General features: G+C 43.1%; 1 protein-coding gene and 1 long non-coding RNA gene across 5 annotated transcripts in view; one reads left to right on the top strand and one right to left on the bottom strand.

The window, feature by feature from the left end:
* The window catches only part of lpar2b (lysophosphatidic acid receptor 2b), an 18,378-nt gene extending 2,454 nt beyond the window's left edge, over positions 1–15,924 (top strand). For 3 of the 4 annotated variants that reach the window (XM_035182412.2, XM_035182397.2, XM_035182404.2), the window contains exons 2-5: positions 3,446–3,912; positions 5,499–5,993; positions 8,917–9,176; positions 12,803–15,924. In XM_035182412.2, coding sequence (XP_035038303.1) covers positions 3,657–3,912; positions 5,499–5,993; positions 8,917–9,176; positions 12,803–12,907 — 1,116 coding nt within the window. In that variant the 5' untranslated portion in view covers positions 3,446–3,656 and the 3' untranslated portion in view covers positions 12,908–15,924. Of the gene's footprint in view, positions 1–1,584; positions 1,673–3,445; positions 3,913–5,498; positions 5,994–8,916; positions 9,177–12,802 lie in introns of those variants that run through there. The other variant, XM_035182421.2, reaches the window with a different exon arrangement.
* On the bottom strand, positions 15,712–17,211 carry LOC118124537. Its single transcript, XR_004698744.2, has 2 exons — positions 16,934–17,211; positions 15,712–16,489 (listed from the first exon to the last, which is right to left on the bottom strand). It is a non-coding gene; the product is annotated as an uncharacterized LOC118124537 (long non-coding RNA).
* Between the last annotated feature and the right edge of the window lie 516 nt (positions 17,212–17,727).

The following is a 17,727-nucleotide window of genomic DNA, read 5'->3' as shown; positions in this document are numbered from 1 at the left end:
TGCATAACTCTGTGTGATTAAATAGCCAAAGGAAATCATTATTTCAGCCAGTTGCATGTCCGTATTTCACAGCTGGAAGGAAACGCTGGAGAAGAGGCCCTTGATTAAAGTAAATACACAAAGAGAGAGGGCTCCTGAGGAGATGAGCAGAATCTCCTCTTTTACCGGGAATCTGAGGTCTGGAGAACAATCGACCGTCTCTCACCCACTGACTCCACCTCTCCGTGTGTGTGTGTGTGTGTGTGTGTGTGTGTGTGTGTGTGTGTGTGTGTGTGTGTGTGTGTGTGTGTGTGTGTGTGTGTGTGTGTGTGTGTGTGTGTGTGTGTGTGTGTGTGTGTGTGTGTGTGTGTGTGTGTGTGTGTGTGTGTGTGTGTGTGTGTGTGTGTGTGTGTGTGTGTGTAAATCTTTCTTATTCCAAACAAAGTGAAGTTGATGTGCTGAAGCTCTTTCAGAGACAGAAGGTCAGAGGAGGAGGGAGAAAGAGAGAAGACTCGGGTGTGGCTGCTCTGGTAATGACCGGTTTGCATTCAAACTGGTGTTTACCGATTCAGCCCGGTTCATTCACACACAAACACAAAGACGCATGATGCATTAAAACACACATTCATGCAAATTCAGGCCCGTAGAACCTGGAACCACCTCAGTGAACTCCGTGTGTGTGTGTGGTAGTTTGTCTTTTGAGAAGGTAAACACCGTCGGGCTGACAGCTAAAAGCAAACTGGGAAAGTTTCAAGGATTCCTTCTCTACAATCCATTTTGCCGTACCGTGTCATACAACCGGGCCACGTTTCCTTATCAGTGACGGCCTCTTTACGAGCTTCTGGCACGGCTCCTGAGGATAAGAGTGGTGAAAGACGGAGGCAGTCGGTCGAGGTTGGGCTCTTGACTTTGTCTCTTACTTGTGTGGTGAACTGAAATGTGAGTCCTTAGATTTATTGCCGTTGTAGAGTGAGGCAGCCTTTTTTTACAAAGTTGCCAAGCAGCTTAAAGTTTGATATTCCCCCCCTGGTGTCCTTTTTTTCTGTCAGCAGGAAATTTATAAATTTTTATTGACATTTTCAAGTATTTCTCAGGGTGTAATTCATGAAACCTGATGGAAAAACAAATCCAGGCATATTTAGGGGAACTTATATCTATGAGTGTTTGTGTGATTTGTTGTGGGCCCTGGCAGAGGGCAGGGTTTTTAAAACGTTCTAATAATTCCATTTCCTCTGAGACGTGCACGGTCCAAATTGGTGTGATTTATTCTCGCGTTTCCCATAGAATCAATTCAATCAATTGCGTTAACAGGGGGTACACACTCACATGAAAGTCACTCTTGCACAAACCAATTCTGCGTGACAGGTACAGTGCACAGGCTAAAGAGTGATAGATAAGTTATCGTGTGGAAAGAACTGCTCGTCACGTCTGCAGCGGAAATCATGAGGATCTGACTCTCTGATAGATGGCACGAACAGGCGGTTGCGCTGTGGTCTAAGCTAGTGATCTCTTAAGCTATTATGAGTCATTATGAAACTGTGGCGGACAAATTTGAATATGGTGGGCCATCACAGTCTAATAGTTACTAGGGAAACACTGTGTTCAAGACAACGTTTATAAAGAGGGGACCAGCGCTCTGCACGGCTGGGACCCATCAACGTATCCATGACAGCGGCAACTGATTCTGCAGCAGGTATTTTATTTGCAAAAGGCTCAATTACTGCAGGTCACTTTTACAGCTTCAGAAAGAGAAGCGGCAACCAGCGTCGTCACAGACCGAAAACAAACAGCTCGTGCCAAACAGGCAGGTTTAGCGTGTTTTTTAAGATGTGCAGCATTGAATGTGTCGAGGTCAGCGTAACAGTCTGCTAAAACGTGGAGGTTGTTATCACCCAGAGTTTGTATTTAAAGACGAGATTACCTAAGATACCAGGTCTAACAGAGACGTGAGCTGAAGCTCTGAGCAGAGGAAACGGAGACTTCCTGCCTCCCACCATGCGGATGAGAACCTGCCAGCGTTGCATCTGAACACGCACTCCATTAGACTAATTCTTGTTTTGACTTTTTTGACACTTTCTCATTCTTTCACTGCATGTTTTTCTCCTCTTTCCTCAACCGTTTTTTTAACTTGTTGGCTTAATCAAGTCCTTGTCCTGCAAATCTCCTTCTTAAGCCTCTAAATGTCCCAGTTTCTGTTTTCGATTTCTATTCACACACCCTTGGAAGAAGATTGGGTCACTGAGGATCCCTCCCTGTGCGTGTGTGCGTGGTGTGTGTGTGTGTTGTGCGTGGTGTGTGGTGTGTGTGTGTGTGTGTGTGTGTGTGTGGTGTGCATGTTTGGATTGAGATTGAGTTACATAGCTGACTGTGTAATTGTGAGGTGTGTCTCTGCTGTAGGGAGCCGCTCTGCTGTCTCCATTGTTGTGTGTGTGATCGAGCTGAGCTGGCGTTCGCAAAAGAAAAAAGCAGAAAGTGTGAAGGGAGTGCTGTTGACTCACAACGCACCATGTGGCCCGTCCATGTTGACGGCAAACGGAGGATTGATGCCTGTGGTTGGAAACATTTAAACGCGTGTGTCTCGAAGTGAAGGCTGAGATCCGGTCTGAGACGTGGTGGCTTTTATAACGACGGCGTTCCCTCATGAAGCCTTGAGTGTCCCTGTCGTGACTTGTAGTGACCTGTCGCTATTTGTCATTCAGCTTGGTAACAATAAGTAAAATAGCTGCTGTTGCTGCTAATCAAGATTTTCTGGTTCATGCAGAATAGAATTCTTGAACCAGTCAGCCTTTTAATGTAGAGATATTCTGCTTGAGGGAAATCTATTTATTTACATATGGAAAATAAAACAAAAACTTACAGAAGGCTGCGTGTGTTTACTCGTCAGCTGTCAGGCCTGTGATGGTCCGAATAGATAATTGATTAATGGATGTATCGGCTAATTCTAACCTTTAACTCCGTGCTATTGTTGTTTTAGCCTGATGACAAAATAAACCGAATTTGGTTGGTGTGCTTGCTGCATGGCTGTAATCGGTTTATGTTGAAATGAAAACTACAGAGTAAACGATGTAGGAGAGACTTTATTCTCTTAATTCAACTTGTAAATATTCAGTTGCATTTGTGTTTTTTCTTTTTTATTAAAAATGTATTAAAGCCTGGGTTGGTTATTTAATTCTGAAACCCTTTTTTATCGTATTTTTTTTTAAAAACCCTCTTCACGTCCCGATAGCATCAATAGAGACAGTCTACTGAGACGTTCACCGCTGAAACAGATAAGATGGTCAGAAGTTAGCGAGCGGGTCACAGAAAAGTCATCTTCCCACAGTTTACAGTGCACACTCGTGTGTTTTGGGGGCGTTGCCTTAACAAGAGGGCCGATATGAGGGGGTGGGATGTATCACACTTTAATTAATCGTGGATTCATGCATGAAGTTTGTAGTTTTAATGTAATCATTCATTCCATCCACAGATTGAAGACGCTACTCCAGCGCCTCGGACTTCGAACTGGATCCCTCCGGTCTTCACCCGTCCAGCGGATGGCATGCCGATCCCCAACTCACCTGATAGGGCGAGTCTGAATGGCGCCCTAGTCCTTCGCCACCGCTCACCGTCTGCAACGCCGCTCTACCCCTCCTCCGCCCCAGCTCCTCTCTGATCGCACGTCCACCCCATATCTCAACATGGATACACTGACCGATGACGAAGAGGGATGCTACCGAGACCGCAACGTCACTTTTTTCTATGAGAAGAGCGGCAAGAACATCAGCGCACACTGGCGCGATCGTGACTATGTGATCGTCTCTATGGGAATGGCGGTCTGCTTCATTGTGATCTTTTCCAACCTTCTGGTCATTGGGGCCATTTTAAAAAACAGACGCTTTCACTTTCCCATCTACTACCTGTTGGGAAATCTGGCTTTGTCAGACCTCTTCTCAGGTACCGTCCTTTTACTTATTATTATGACTGCTAGTTCTATTTAAACTGCATTTGAACACGTTGAGAAGTTTTATTGCTGCCACAGTTCAGTCAGAACACAGCACTGTGACAGAGGCACTGGAGGTTTAACCCTCTCCACCACCTTTTGTGAACTCAAGACTTTTAAACCCATTCAAGCATCAAAACAATTCACTCACATCTAAAAGGGTTTTTTCACTTGGGATTTGAAGAATTTCTAAAAACATGTTTCATTCTTTCAGCTTTAAGGCCAAATTATCTCTTTACACGAGGCTCTAGGTCAATTCTGATGCTCAGCAAAGACAAAGCTGAGATTGACGCCTAAGAAAATAATAGAAAACCCGTGGGAATCCACGACACATGTGGATATCATAAAAGTTAAAGAAGATAATTGAGAAAATGCCTTAGACCTCTTATTAACTGCAGACTCGCATATGAAACATCTAGAAACAGTTTTTTTGTTTCTGCACTTTCTGACTCCATACTGTGGTAACGTTTTACAGTGAGGCTGCTTTTTAAATCAGGCCTCAGGGCTTTTTATAATACATTCCTAATAAAGGTGTTTAGTGATAGAGGACTTGTTGAAATGTTGTTTGACAGACACAGGAAAGTATGAACCTCCCTATGTTATAAATACTTCCTCTGTGAGACGTTTATGAGTGTGGATGCTTTGAATTATCACGGCGAAATGACGCACGTCACGATGCTGCAGATATGTGGGTTTAGAAAACAGCGAGTGTTTTGAGTCACATCATCTTCCACTGGGTGTGGGGTGTGTGTGGTGTGTGTGGTGTGTGTGGTGTGTGTGGTGTGTGTGGTGTGTGTGGTGTGTGTGGTGTGTGTGTGTGTGTGTGTGCGCGCGAGTGAAGGTCAGGTCCTGTTTAGAGGGAAACACAGTTTTAATACTAAATAAATATTATATTCATAACCTGCACAATGTATATTATATCCTATACAGTATAAATATATATTGTTATAACTATATTGGCACTTGGAACTACTTTTTCTGGTTTCTTCATTATTAAATTAGTGAAGCAGCAAATTCTGTTACTTCTCTTAAGATGCAGATTGTAAGCGAAGCAACATAAAAACCAGATGTTTAAGATAAAGATATTTATTGTGAGGAGGTTAAATGAGGAGAGGAAACAGGGCGAGTGGATGCTGTTTTTTAAATCAAACAAATAAATTGAACAAAGAAAAACAGAGTTACATTTATCTAAGTTAAAAAAAATTAAAAAAAAACAAGCTGCCTCTTCTTTCAGCAAACTCTAGGTGTCACCAAACAATGTTATCATCCAAAAGATTAACAATCTCTCATCTCGAATGGCAAACAAAGAAGCCCACTGGCCAGCTGGGAAAGGACCCGGCTCCGAACGTCTTGCACTCTTGATTTATCCAGAAAATGAGCCAGTCTCTATTAAAACGTCCGATAACCAGTCAGCTGTTATTTAATGACTTGCATTAAAAAGGCGAGAGGCCCAAACGCAGAGGAAAAGGTTTATGTTGCAAGGACTTGTCGCTCTGTGTAAGATTTCTCTGTAATGGAGTCGTCCCTCTTCTCCTCGCAGGTATCTCCTACCTCCACCTGATGTTTCACACTGGTCCCTGGACCATCAAACTGTCCAAGTACCAGTGGTTTGTGCGACAGGGGCTGATCGACACCAGTCTGACGGCCTCGGTCCTCAACCTGCTGGCCGTGGCCGTGGAGCGTCACCAAACCATCTTCAACATGCAGCTGCACAGCAAGATGAGCAAGCGGCGGGTCTTCATCATCATGGTGTTCATATGGCTGGTGGCGATAATCATGGGCCTGGTCCCCACCATGGGCTGGCACTGCCTCTGCGACCTGCCCAACTGCTCCACCATGGCGCCGCTGTACAGCCGCAGCTACCTGGTGTTCTGGGGCGTCCTCAATCTCCTGACCTTCTCCATCATGGTGGCCGTCTACACCCGCATCTTTCTCTACGTCAGGCACAAGAGCAAGCAGATGTCACAGCACACGTCCCAGATGAGACACCGAGAGACGGTGTTCAACCTGATGAAGACCGTCTCCATGATCCTAGGTGAGGGACACACACACACACACGCGCACACGCACGCACACGCGCGCACACACACTGCATGCACACATCAAGGAGTTGGTGGAAAGTTACCAAAACTGACGTCAAGAATTTCTAATCAACCAAACTTCTGGGAAATTCTAATCAGCCGTTATTTCTTTCTACTCCTTCAGTACGTTTGAAATGACAACATCTGTTTTCTCTGCTGTCAACAGTCAGACTGTGTTTTCAATCTGTGTGGGGACACAGTTTCCTGTTTAAGTAAACAAACTGAAAAAGGGAAATGTTAGTCATGAATTTTCTTTGTTAGTCAGTAAAAATGTGAAAAATGAATGGAATTCCGTAGAGCTCGGGGGGGTGGGGGATTTAAAAAATGTGTTGGAAAAAGTTAGAAAAACATCTTCATTCATTGACTCTGACTGAGTTAATGTGTCTCAGTGGTGCATGGAAATACCAGCAGAGCTCTCTCCCCCTTTAAAACCTGCAAGAGATGCACAAACAAAACTAGAATGGTGCTCAGTAGAGTGCATTCCTCCCCCAGGACCCAGTAACTTTAATCAAGCCTCCCTAAAGTTCACACGTTCCCAGATATCAGTTCACTCAATGTGCCTGATTGTTTTGTTTTTTTGGTCTTCTACGATTCATGAACCATGAATAATTCCCCTGGAAATCAACGTCAACATTTAATGGGTTCTATCTTGGCCCATGTTCCATCCTTCCACCCAGTTTAGTTGAATTCTGGCCAGTGGGTTTTCAGGTTTATTGTCACTGTGCATCTTTCTAACACAATAAAATGTTGTTTGGCAGCAGTCCACTTAAAAGCATATATTTAAAAAATGAATAATTTGCCCAATCTTGCTGACAAACAAACACATGTCTGATTACGTCCTTGGTGGAGTAAGAAAACACAAATACAAGCAAAAACCTAAATCAAGAAAATCCTTTTTTATGTATCATATAAACAAAAGGTTTCATATCTGCGAGCAGTGAATGTCAACACTCGTGTGTTTGTGAAAGGCTCCTATCGGCAGATTTTTATCGGCCAACTGATAAATAATAGAGAAAACATTTCGGGTCCAGTGTGATGCTTCTTGTACATTTTATTCATTTTGCTCATTTCACAAGAGATTCGAGCGACTTCCAGGGAAATCCTCCCTTGAATCTTCCCAGAATAAATCTGCAGAAAATACCCAGAGCCACCTCCTCCACCTCCTCCACCTCTGACTGAATCCACCGCCGTTCAGGCTCCTCTCAGCTTGTCTTTACTTGTTGAACTCCCCCAACACACTTTCGCTGCTTCCCTCTTTCTCCCACCGATTCCTCATTGTTTGCCGAACTGGCCGTTCTCTCCTCTCTCCTCTTCTTCCCGGCCTCCTCTGCTGCTGCTGCACTCGCATTTTGAACTTTTGATTAAATTCCTCAACAGTTTTTTAAAATGTTACACGTCTTTCTGCCGTCGCTCAGCAGCCAGGGTTCAGCACCTCCGGCATGTGAGGAGGGTGAGGAGAAGCGTGAGCGTGTCCTGACAGGGAGCTGCATAGTTGTGTTACTGTGACAGAAAACAGCTCCTCTCCTGTAGGAGTAAGACACCACACAGCGGGTGTGGAGTCATGTACTTGTATGGTTGTGAGGACCAGCTTGACGGTTTGACCTTGAGCGCGGGACATTTTAGCAAAGAGGGAACATTTTGTCCGATAACCACGTCTTCAAATTGCTATTTTGGTGTAAAGACTAGAAGTTAAACGTGAAAGCAACAGTTAAATATTGGGTCCGGAGCTAAGGAACGCACACTACACTCTGTGTGTGTGTGTGTGTGTGTGTGTGTGTGTGTGTGTGTGTGTGTGTGTGTGTGTGTGTGTGTGTGTGTGTGTGTGTGTGTGTGTGTGTGTGTGTGTGTGTGTGTGTGTGTGTGTGTGTGTGTGTGTGTGTGTGTGATATCACAGTATCGTCACATCTCCATCTTTTAGCTTCAGCTTCCACATGCTCGTACATTAATGCTGGACCTGCTGAGAATGTGTGTACATAATGAATTCCTCTGCTGCCTAATACGGTATTATCATAATGGAACATGATCATACAGATTAAACTCAGTCCACATGCATGTGTGACTGTGTGTTCTTGTACTTGTATATCTTTGTGAGGACCATTTTGAGCCTATAGACCTTGCAGGGTGAGGACATTGTGGTTTTTCCTCATGGTTAGTGTTGGTATTAGGTCAGTGTAAGGGTTGAGCATGTGAGCTACAGCCACACTGCTATGTTTTGGTTTGAAAACGCATCCTCTCTGCTACAGATACGCCTGATTTGATCACATGACCCCTATCCCTATCCCTTGGCTGCCAGTGCACGACACAGGAATCCAGTAAAAGTGTTGTTGTCTTCGCTCACAGCTGCAGTGCAGTTAAATCCTTGATTTTACAATGATACAACTGTTAGCATGTGTGAAGCTGTTATTCGAGCGATCTGCGACAATTCCCGTTAACGCCGACACGCATATGCCCAGGAAACATTAGTGGTCATGTGATATGCGCGTTAGTGTAGACAAGGATTAAGATAATGCTTGTGTGGACAGAGATTGTGTGTGTGTGTGTGTGTGTGTGTGTGTGTGTGTGTGTGTGTGTGTGTGTGTGTGTGTGTGTGTGTGTGTGTGTGTGTGTGTGTGTGTGTGTGTGTGTGTGTGTGTGTGTGTGTGTGTGTGTGTGTGTGCAGGCACATTGTCTTCAGAGGAATTTACAGTACATTCCCTCTCTCTCTGTTGCCTATCCCCCTTACTTTTCCACATTCTTTACAACTCTGTTCATTTTCTTTCCTCTCCTTCTTTATCTGTGAAACTCCTTCAACTTTTCTCGTTGATTTCCAGTGTTATCACCAGTCTTGTAATGACCTTATGTGCCCTCCATGACGCTCCTCCCATCCTCCCTCTCCAGGCTGTTTTGTGATCTGCTGGACGCCCGGCCTGGTGGTGCTGCTGCTCGACGGCTTGGGCTGCGATAAGTGTGAGGTGCTGCGCTTCGAGAAGTACTTCCTGGTGCTGGCCGAGTGCAACTCCTTCGTCAACCCCATCATCTACTGCTTCAGGGACAAGGACATGCGGAGGACCTTCAAGGAGATCCTGTGCTTCCCGTGTCGGCGTGGCAGGAATCCCCAGGACGCCGCTGGGACTCACTTTAACACCCTGGACCACGAGGTACTGTCTGAGAGCACCGGAGTCGACGACAACAATCACAAACAAAGCAACTCTCACTGTGGACTGTAAATAATAAACCCTTGAAACCACGCTGACTGTAGACAGAGGTTATCCAATCACCACGTACAGTACGAGCGTGACAACCAAACAGTTTGAAAGACACAACGACAACCAGGCCGACTTGACAACTTAATATTCTGCTTAAGTGTTGCTCGTAATATTTTACAGTGTAACGCAAAAATATATATTTTTATAATATAATCAGATTTATGAAAACAAAAGTGAAATCGTCCAGGTGCAAAATCAGATTCTGTAAACAGATTTACAAACTCAACAGGTCTTTCTTTAAAGTTCAGTTCCCTTGAGTGGGTTTATTTAATATTTTTACAATGAGAACTTGGTAGAGACCAAAAACGGAGATAAAAGACCTCACTTCTTATTTGGTACAAGCTAGATGTGTAAATAAGCAGCCGTTTGCTAATAAGTTCCTCGTATCAGCTGGAAAGTTTAAGATTCAAAACTTGTGTTTGCTTCACAAGACGTCAAAAGAGTCAGTTATCGTATCGTTTAAAGAAAACCACCCAATCAGAGGCTGATTTCCTCCTCGTCTTATTGTCTGGTGGAGTATCTCATTTATTCCAAAGTTGCAGTAGTCAGCGTGTTTTTTTTGCAGATGGAAAAGCATTTAGCTGATAAATCTCCAAAAAATAAGTTCAAACCAAACATTCCTCTTTTTTCGTTAACAAAAAAATGTATGAACCTAGAAAAATATGAAAAAGCTTTCACCTGGTTCTATAATCATCAACAAGCTGATCCACTGCTGACGACATATTAAAGTCAAATGTAGCGATTTATGGTTTGAAAGTGTCTGGTTTGTATATTATAGTAAAATGTTGATTCTCCTTTCCATTTTTGTGCTTGAGCAAATATAAACCACCGCACTTCTGCTTTTTGTCTCCTCTGTTCGGTGAACGGCTTTTCCGAGAATCTGACAATGCTCAGAACAAAACCTCAAACCAACGTCCCGCAGTGTCACTGTATGGCACATGTGAGGAAGTCACATGGGCAACAAACAAGTGCAGTTTGACAGCGCTGCCTGGAGAACGAACCACACGAGCTGCACAGCACTCTGTCAACGTTCTGCCACGTTCATTAATCAACGATTCATGCAGAAGCAGAGAAACGCACAGTTTGACAGTTTGCAGAGGGGAACTCCGGGTAATCTCCCGCTGCACATGGGCTCACTCCGACATTATCCAGTTCTCACAGACAGCTCCTCTGGATGATTTCAGGAGATTATCTGGAGTTCGGTGCATGTCTGATAGCAGCTTATGCAGCTCTTAAAGAGTTCTCAAATACTGCGAAGAAGACTTTGACACACTTTAAATAGTTAATAAACACTCATAACTAAAAGGACGCCTCTGGAGAGTGCATATTTTCGCTAAGTCTAATGTTCTATCTCGCCACGTTAAATATTTGTTTCCTGGATGGGCCCCATTCCACAATGTAACCTAACCTGCTTAGCGGAGGTAATGACTTACACGATGATAAAGTCATGTGGACAGGAGGTAGGACTGCGTAGTGTCACAGTGGTGATGCAGCATTGAGCCCCCCCCGCGAACAGAGAGTCTGCAAACTCAATTCTGCTTTCTCAGTTCAGTATTTTCAGTTCCAGTCACGTACACAGCTGCAGACACGCCGCCTCTCAGCGAAACCGTTAATGAACAATGTGAAGGAGATCAGATCCTCTTATCATTGATTTCTGATGATATGAACAAGGTGATATAGAGACAAAGGCCCAACCCCAACATCTATGACTCGCTGGTTCTGAACGTTGAAACTGGGACTGAATTAAAGCCGTATTCAGACTGGTTAAACTATATTTGAGATTCTGAATGTTATATCTGCTCAGAGCACTGGGTGGGACATTGGGGACCAACTAGTTTTGTTTTTGTGGAGAAACTGAACCTCTGGGCCGAAACAAATGTATTGATTTGTTTGCTTTGGTTCACACGAGGACACAATACTAACCCCCCCCCTCACTCAGTTGTGCTCATGTGCCCTCGCTCAGCGTTGCCTTGTGGGCTCTCCACCTCTTTTGCTCTACGCAGCAGAATGAGCCACAGTTTCAGCCACTAGCTGGAGTTCTTCGGCTGCTCCCTGCTTCAGGAGCATTTCCCCACAAAATGTACGTTTTGTGTGCAAATCGTCCGTGTCTGCCCTTGTTTGTGCTCCCATCCAGAACTGAGGCATGCATGTAACTTGAATGACCGCATACCTCCGACAAGGCTCAACACACTCACACATATCATATTCTATGTGTGATTTTTCAGAATCTGCGGGTGAGGGACAATGCTCAGCAGTTTACTGGTTTACGTTTCTTGCTTGATCAATCAGCAGGATTTGGTAGCTTATCTGCATTCATATACAGATTAGCCAAATGGTCACGTGGACCTGAAACACCTACAAAGAGCATCGCCGTCTGTAAACAGTACCTGTCTTGTCCCATCCTTCCTCTAAGGTTTGTGGAAATCGGCTTAGTTGTGTTTGCCAAATCCTGCTGAAATCACGACCTTGTCAGAGGTGAACAAAGGTTTTGTGTGTGCGGATCCTCGTTTGTACTCTAAACGTGGCACGTTTACAGATTCCCTACACACATTATGTGCATTCACTCGGGCGGGATGTTTTGTGTTGATCAGAACACGGCGGAGCGTCGTCTCTGTCAAACTCACATCTCATAAAACAAGGCCTTTAATCGCTCGCACTGCCTCGTTCTATAATCAGGTTTCATCCCACGTTGCCTCATGCAGTCGTTTACACAGGGTTTTGTACTAAGCGCGGGATTTGTGTGTTCTCTCTGCTGCAGTTTGCTCATGTGCGTGTGTGTGTTCGAGTTGTACAGTGTTTTAAACCAGTCCAGATGTGCGCTGGTGGTTAGAGTGGAACATGCTGCTTGCCACATTTCCTCTGACTTGTGGCTCTGGCATGCGTGTATGTTGGAGACACACACACACACACACACACACGCACACACGCACCCATGCAGCCTGTTACTGTCCCTAACAGGAAGTGCAGTCACGAGTGTGTGGTTTTGTGTGTTCACGTGTATGTTTGAGAAGACGTTTAACATTTTCATTTGTCAGAAGCGGTGGATTAAAAGTTAACACATTTATGAATCGTTTCAGATTAATAACTCTTAAGTACTCTGGAGGGGAATCTCATCACAGGGAGCTTTTAAAGGGAAATCACTATATTCAAAGAACTATATTCTTTATTCAGATAAATCAACATGTGGATACTTACTTTTATATCATAGGCCTTTAACTGTTGGTATTGTTTTTACAGTTCAGGAGCATCTTCATATTATCCCGTGTTTTTATTTTTGTACAAACATTGTTCAAACTCGTCTGAATAAATGCATCAATGTGCCAACAGCTGTGACGTGTCTGGTCGTGTGTGTCCGCCGCTTTTGTATCTTTTTGCCACTAACAAAACACAACTAACCCATTTTCTCATCTTTCTTCCTTTGCCACTTGCTGTTCCTCTCCTCTGCTGCTGCTTCACCTTCGCCTCATTCCAACCTCGGCCTCACTCTCTCCATCTGTCTCCCCACATCTTGTCTGTAGACCTATAGGTCTCGTTCTGAGATGCCGATACAGAGGGGCAACGGGACGCGTCTCATCCAGAAAGGCTCGGAAGACGCACCTACCTCCTCGGACAACTGGAGTTAAACTTAAACAACGGTGAACTTTCAACAGAGAGAGAGAGGGGGAGAGAGAGAGAGAGAGAGGACGTGTACCAGCAAATCTGCCGATCTGTGCGTGCTCACATAAACAAACCTCAAAGTCTGTTCGTCCTCAGTCGACAGGCTGTTTATTCTGTGTATTGGATCTTTACGTCTGCTGGCGGAGAAGACTTGTTTGGTTAATGTCTTTGTTAAAGACAAAAGAAAATGGATCAGCTTTCTAATATCAGACGTTTGAAGCGAGTGGCTCATTCCTGCTCTCGTTGCTGAAGCTTTTACACAACATGGGGGAAACTGACATTTCCTGTTTGGACGTAAACAACCTGCCAGGTTCCCCCTCCCCCCGACCGGACGGCGGTAGAAGACGACGCTAACATCCGCTGAACAACTGGAACATGTCGGCACAGAAGAAACATCTCACAGCAGAAGAATGTGGAGTTACAAGGCCAGCTGCAGGCGGCGTCATGTTTAATGTCAGTTACCAGTTTATTAGGTACACCTGACTAAAACTCCTGCAGTCCTGCCCCGGCGCTGGCGACGCCCAGTGGTTGGAGACGTTTGTTTTTTGTGCTGTCCCACCGTCCAAGTCTTGTGTGAACATGATATTTCAAGACCGCCCTGAGGATCAACTGGTGTAGATGTTGGTGGTCACAGGTCAAGGTCACTGTGACCTCACAAAACCATTTTCTTTTTGCCTTGTGAACACAATATCGTAATAAAGCCTTGAGAGAATCTTGTAAAATTGTACACAAACATTCACTTTGACTCACAGAATAACTGATTTAGGTTTGGATGCTCAAAGGTCAAAGGTCAAGGCCTCACCAAACATGTTTTTTCCCAAGGGGATTTCTTCATATTGTCCCCAGTTGTCACTTGGACTCGAAGGTGAACTGATCAGATTTCAGTGGTGAAAGTTAACACCTGGAGCTGCACTGGTTGGCGGAGACATAACCAATCATTTTAGTGGTAAATATTTAAAGGTGATGTTGGTTCATCTTTATCATAATTTTGGAGGCTGCAGTTTGTGTTGCTGCGTTGCACAGGGAGGTGTTTTTTACTTGTCCTGCTCTCGTTGATTTAAAGGGAGTTAATCTATAATCTATTCTATCTATAAATGATAGAAATCCCACTGCAGTATAATGCAATAAATGAACTTCAGTCTCCAGAACGATTACACGGTTATAAAGTTAATACAAACTAAATCTGACCTTTGTAACCTTCGTGCAGGAGAATTTATCTGTTTGCTTATAAACTGAAACCGGAGTGTGTGTATAGAATCAGTGGAAATCAGGTTTCATGTGCACAAAGTCACTGAGGCTCATAGAAGAGATGCTCTATATACACAGTACTTTTATAAAGGGGATTTTATAAAGGGAGTTAACAGACGGATTTGTTAACGGTTGATTAAAGCCTTGACGTCACTTTCTCATAGTGTCATAGAACATGTGGGTTTCCAGGTTGTGTAGCTTGCTCAGTGTTTCCAACCAAACCTCCTACATTCGTGCAGGAAAACCCGTCTTAACAAAGAACATAATATCTACTGCTGCTCTTGTTTTAATCTAGAAAATGTTCCAATCGCCTTTTTAAGACCTTGTTTCTCTCGGTCGGTCTGACTTCAGGCCCGAGTTCTGCTTGGTCCAAATTGGATTTTCTTTGTTTTGCGAAACTAAACTTATCAGCAGTGGCATTAATGTTATTACATAAACTGCATTATTCAGTTTCATTGTTAAAACTGTTAAATTGAAGACCTCTAAAAGTTAGTTAAAGAATTATGAAAATGTACAGCCTGGAAACAAAACATATTCACGTTTTATAACAAATCTAAAAGCATCATAACATGATTTGTCTTGTAAAGTTTAAACTTGTCTTTTTCAGAAAGTGGTTCCTGGAGCCCACTGATCATTTCTTCTCTAACAAATCAGATCACCTTCATCCTCATCTTCCCCTTCATGCGTGAAGTGTGTCTCTCGCTCGCACTCTCTCACTTTCTGTGTTTGTTGGGGTTGTTTTATTGTGAAGGTGAACTTCCTGTGCTGCTGTGTTTTGGGTCCAGCTCTGTTTCTGTTCTTATTCAAGTAAAATATCACAAAATAAAATATGAATATGTACATGTTTGTTTTAGTTACTAATGAACGCTAATCATCTTCTCTGTCTTATGATTTCTGGCTTAATTGTAATTTAAGAGTTTGGCACTTATGTTGGTTTTACCCTCAAAAAAAGGGGGAGAGACAAATCTCCTGATGTTATTATCAATGATTTATTTTTTTAATTTTACTGTAGATTTTACTCTGTCGAATGAGATTGTGTTTGTGCCATTTATACACAATGTGTTTATAAACTGTTCCGTCCTCACATTTTTATTGTAGTGTTTTCGCTCTGTCCTGTAAATCGCCTCTGAGCTGGAATGACACAAAACGCCTTTGTTAAATGTTTGTGATGTAAAACTGTATTTATGCTCATTCTGTGGATATTTTCTGCACTTAAACAGATTAACACCTTTTTAAAGGAAAAACTTTTTTTTTTAATTTTTCATTTACCAGCTACAATCATTTCCTTTTTGTAACGTGCGACTGAGTAAACAGCAGCGATGTGACGCTTCACGTTAAAATGTGCTGCAGCTGATTAATGTCGCGTAAACTGACAAATTTTAGATGTTGATGTTGTGTTTCAGTTTCCTGTGTCTCGTTCATAGACAGATTTATAAAGATGGACGACGCCTCTGCACATCCGCGCCGTTGTAGAAACATGAAGCTAAAACATCCCGAGTGCCAATACACGTCTGTCAATCACAATGTTTAATCCCGTTTATTTTAAATGGTCAACCGATCACCCACTAACATGGAGGAGAAAGGGTTGGTGACGGATACTGCAACCAGCCACAAGGGGGCGATCAAGATTCACTTTTGAGGAATCCGTCATGTCGTCCATCTTTATTTACAGTCTGTAGTCTCACGCTGCACCGAGACAACCCGACAGTGACGTCATTAAAAAACCTTGAATGTCTCCTGTCGTCTTTTCTTTCATCTCCAAAACAAAAGTCACGAGTCTCTTCGTCTGAAATTGTCCTTTTGCGTTGATTCCTGTCAAATGAATGGATCTCGTGGAAACTTGAAGTTTATTTTAGACGCTTTCGTGCCACTTTTCTGAACGTTTGCCTCTTTCCTCTCCTCTGTCTTTAACTTCACAGAGGGAGAAACATCTTGACGAGTCCTGAGCTCTTTCTTTTGTTCCTGAGAAAATGCCCTTTTTATCTGCTCTCCTACTTTCCCCAGCCCTCCTCCGTTCCTCTCCTTCTCCTTCTTCGTCGGCGTCTTACTCATGTTACCCAGAGAAAACCTTTGCTTCGGCTCTTTCTTGTCTGTTGGCAGCGAGAATCTCCTCTGGGAAGACTTCCCCTTCCTCAGGTTATCCAAGTTCAGTTTGTTTAGGGACCGAGAACTCTTCTTTTTGCGTTTCTTATCGGGCAGCGCCCCCTTCAGGTCGCTCCAGGCTTTTTCCAGAGGTGATTTCTTCTTCTTTTTCCAGACAAAGGTTGTTTTGGAGGAGGAGCCACCCATCGTCAGCTGACCTGTAACAACAGGATTAAACACGTGATCCACTCTTAACGTGAAGGTTTAGTTCTAAAGAAACTAAACAGATGTTTCATATGACAAATACTTATTATATTTGTAGTTTTAAGTTCTTTCTTTATTAATAATTAAATGACTAAGGTTGAGGTTGTTTTATAAACTTTAATGTTTTATAATTTTATTCAAATTGCAAAACTTGAAATAAACCAATTAAACATTTGAAAGAAATCAAGTTAATAGTTTTCAAGGTAAAAATAAAAATAAAAACTTACTGCTGTTAAAGAAAGAGAATATTTTAGAATTTGAATTTTCTAGTTCTAATTAAACCAAGAGTTATCTCCAAAGATAATGTATAATCTCAGAAGGTTACAGGTCTAAATGTGAACACAACACGTAGAGACACAAACACATCTAGGCCTACACACACAAATGCAGTAACACACCTTATCTCTTCCCACGGTCGGTCACAGTTGAACTCAGTTGTCACGATTCCTCTTTGAGCTGGAGTATTAATACAACGTCTCTTTGTATCGTCTCTTATCTGATGAACCAGATCAAAGCCTCAGTCCAAACCTGCCCCGACTCCAGGAGAAACAGATACTGAACTCAGGCCTCCTTCATTTCCGGATTCATCTTCCACTCGTCCACAGGGAGACAACAAACCGGCTGAGTAACATTCTCAGAGACTGAAGCTGCTCCTCTTTGAAAAGCTCCAACAGTGTTTGGCTCCTAAAGTATTCTCTTATGACCCTTGAAAGTATCATGAGTAAGTTAAACAAGATTATTACAATAGAAACTTTGGCGGCCTGGAGAAAAACTCGTATACAGCCAAACTAGAGGGAGCTGTTGGTGCATGTCTATCAACCAGTGCTCAGGGTTTCAGCAATTAGACTGAATCTACTGGTTTCTTTCAGAGTCTGTATTTCCAGTTCAAATCCAATCGAAGCATTTTATTAAAAAGGCTGAAAATGATGTAACTTTGAGAGAAACTTCTGAAGCTTCCGAGCAAAACCTGCATCTGTGTTTTATCAGACTTTAAAACTGTGGATCTGGGCTTGAACAGTAAAGTTTTATCTTTATTTAAAACAATGTTCTCTTAGAGATCAAGTTCAGTTTCAGTCCGAGCACAAAGTAGAAAATGGAGTAAACGTGATACTCTTGATATTCTTGATATTCATGAACGGATTATCACGATATTTGAAATCTACAAACATGCAGCATTTACCTCTTTGAAATT

This window comes from Hippoglossus stenolepis, chromosome 2 (assembly GCF_022539355.2).
Source record: "Hippoglossus stenolepis isolate QCI-W04-F060 chromosome 2, HSTE1.2, whole genome shotgun sequence".
Classification (NCBI taxonomy): Eukaryota; Metazoa; Chordata; class Actinopteri; order Pleuronectiformes; family Pleuronectidae; genus Hippoglossus; species Hippoglossus stenolepis.
Note: the sequence above shows the minus strand (reverse complement) of the source record. Positions and strands in the feature narration are given on the sequence as shown.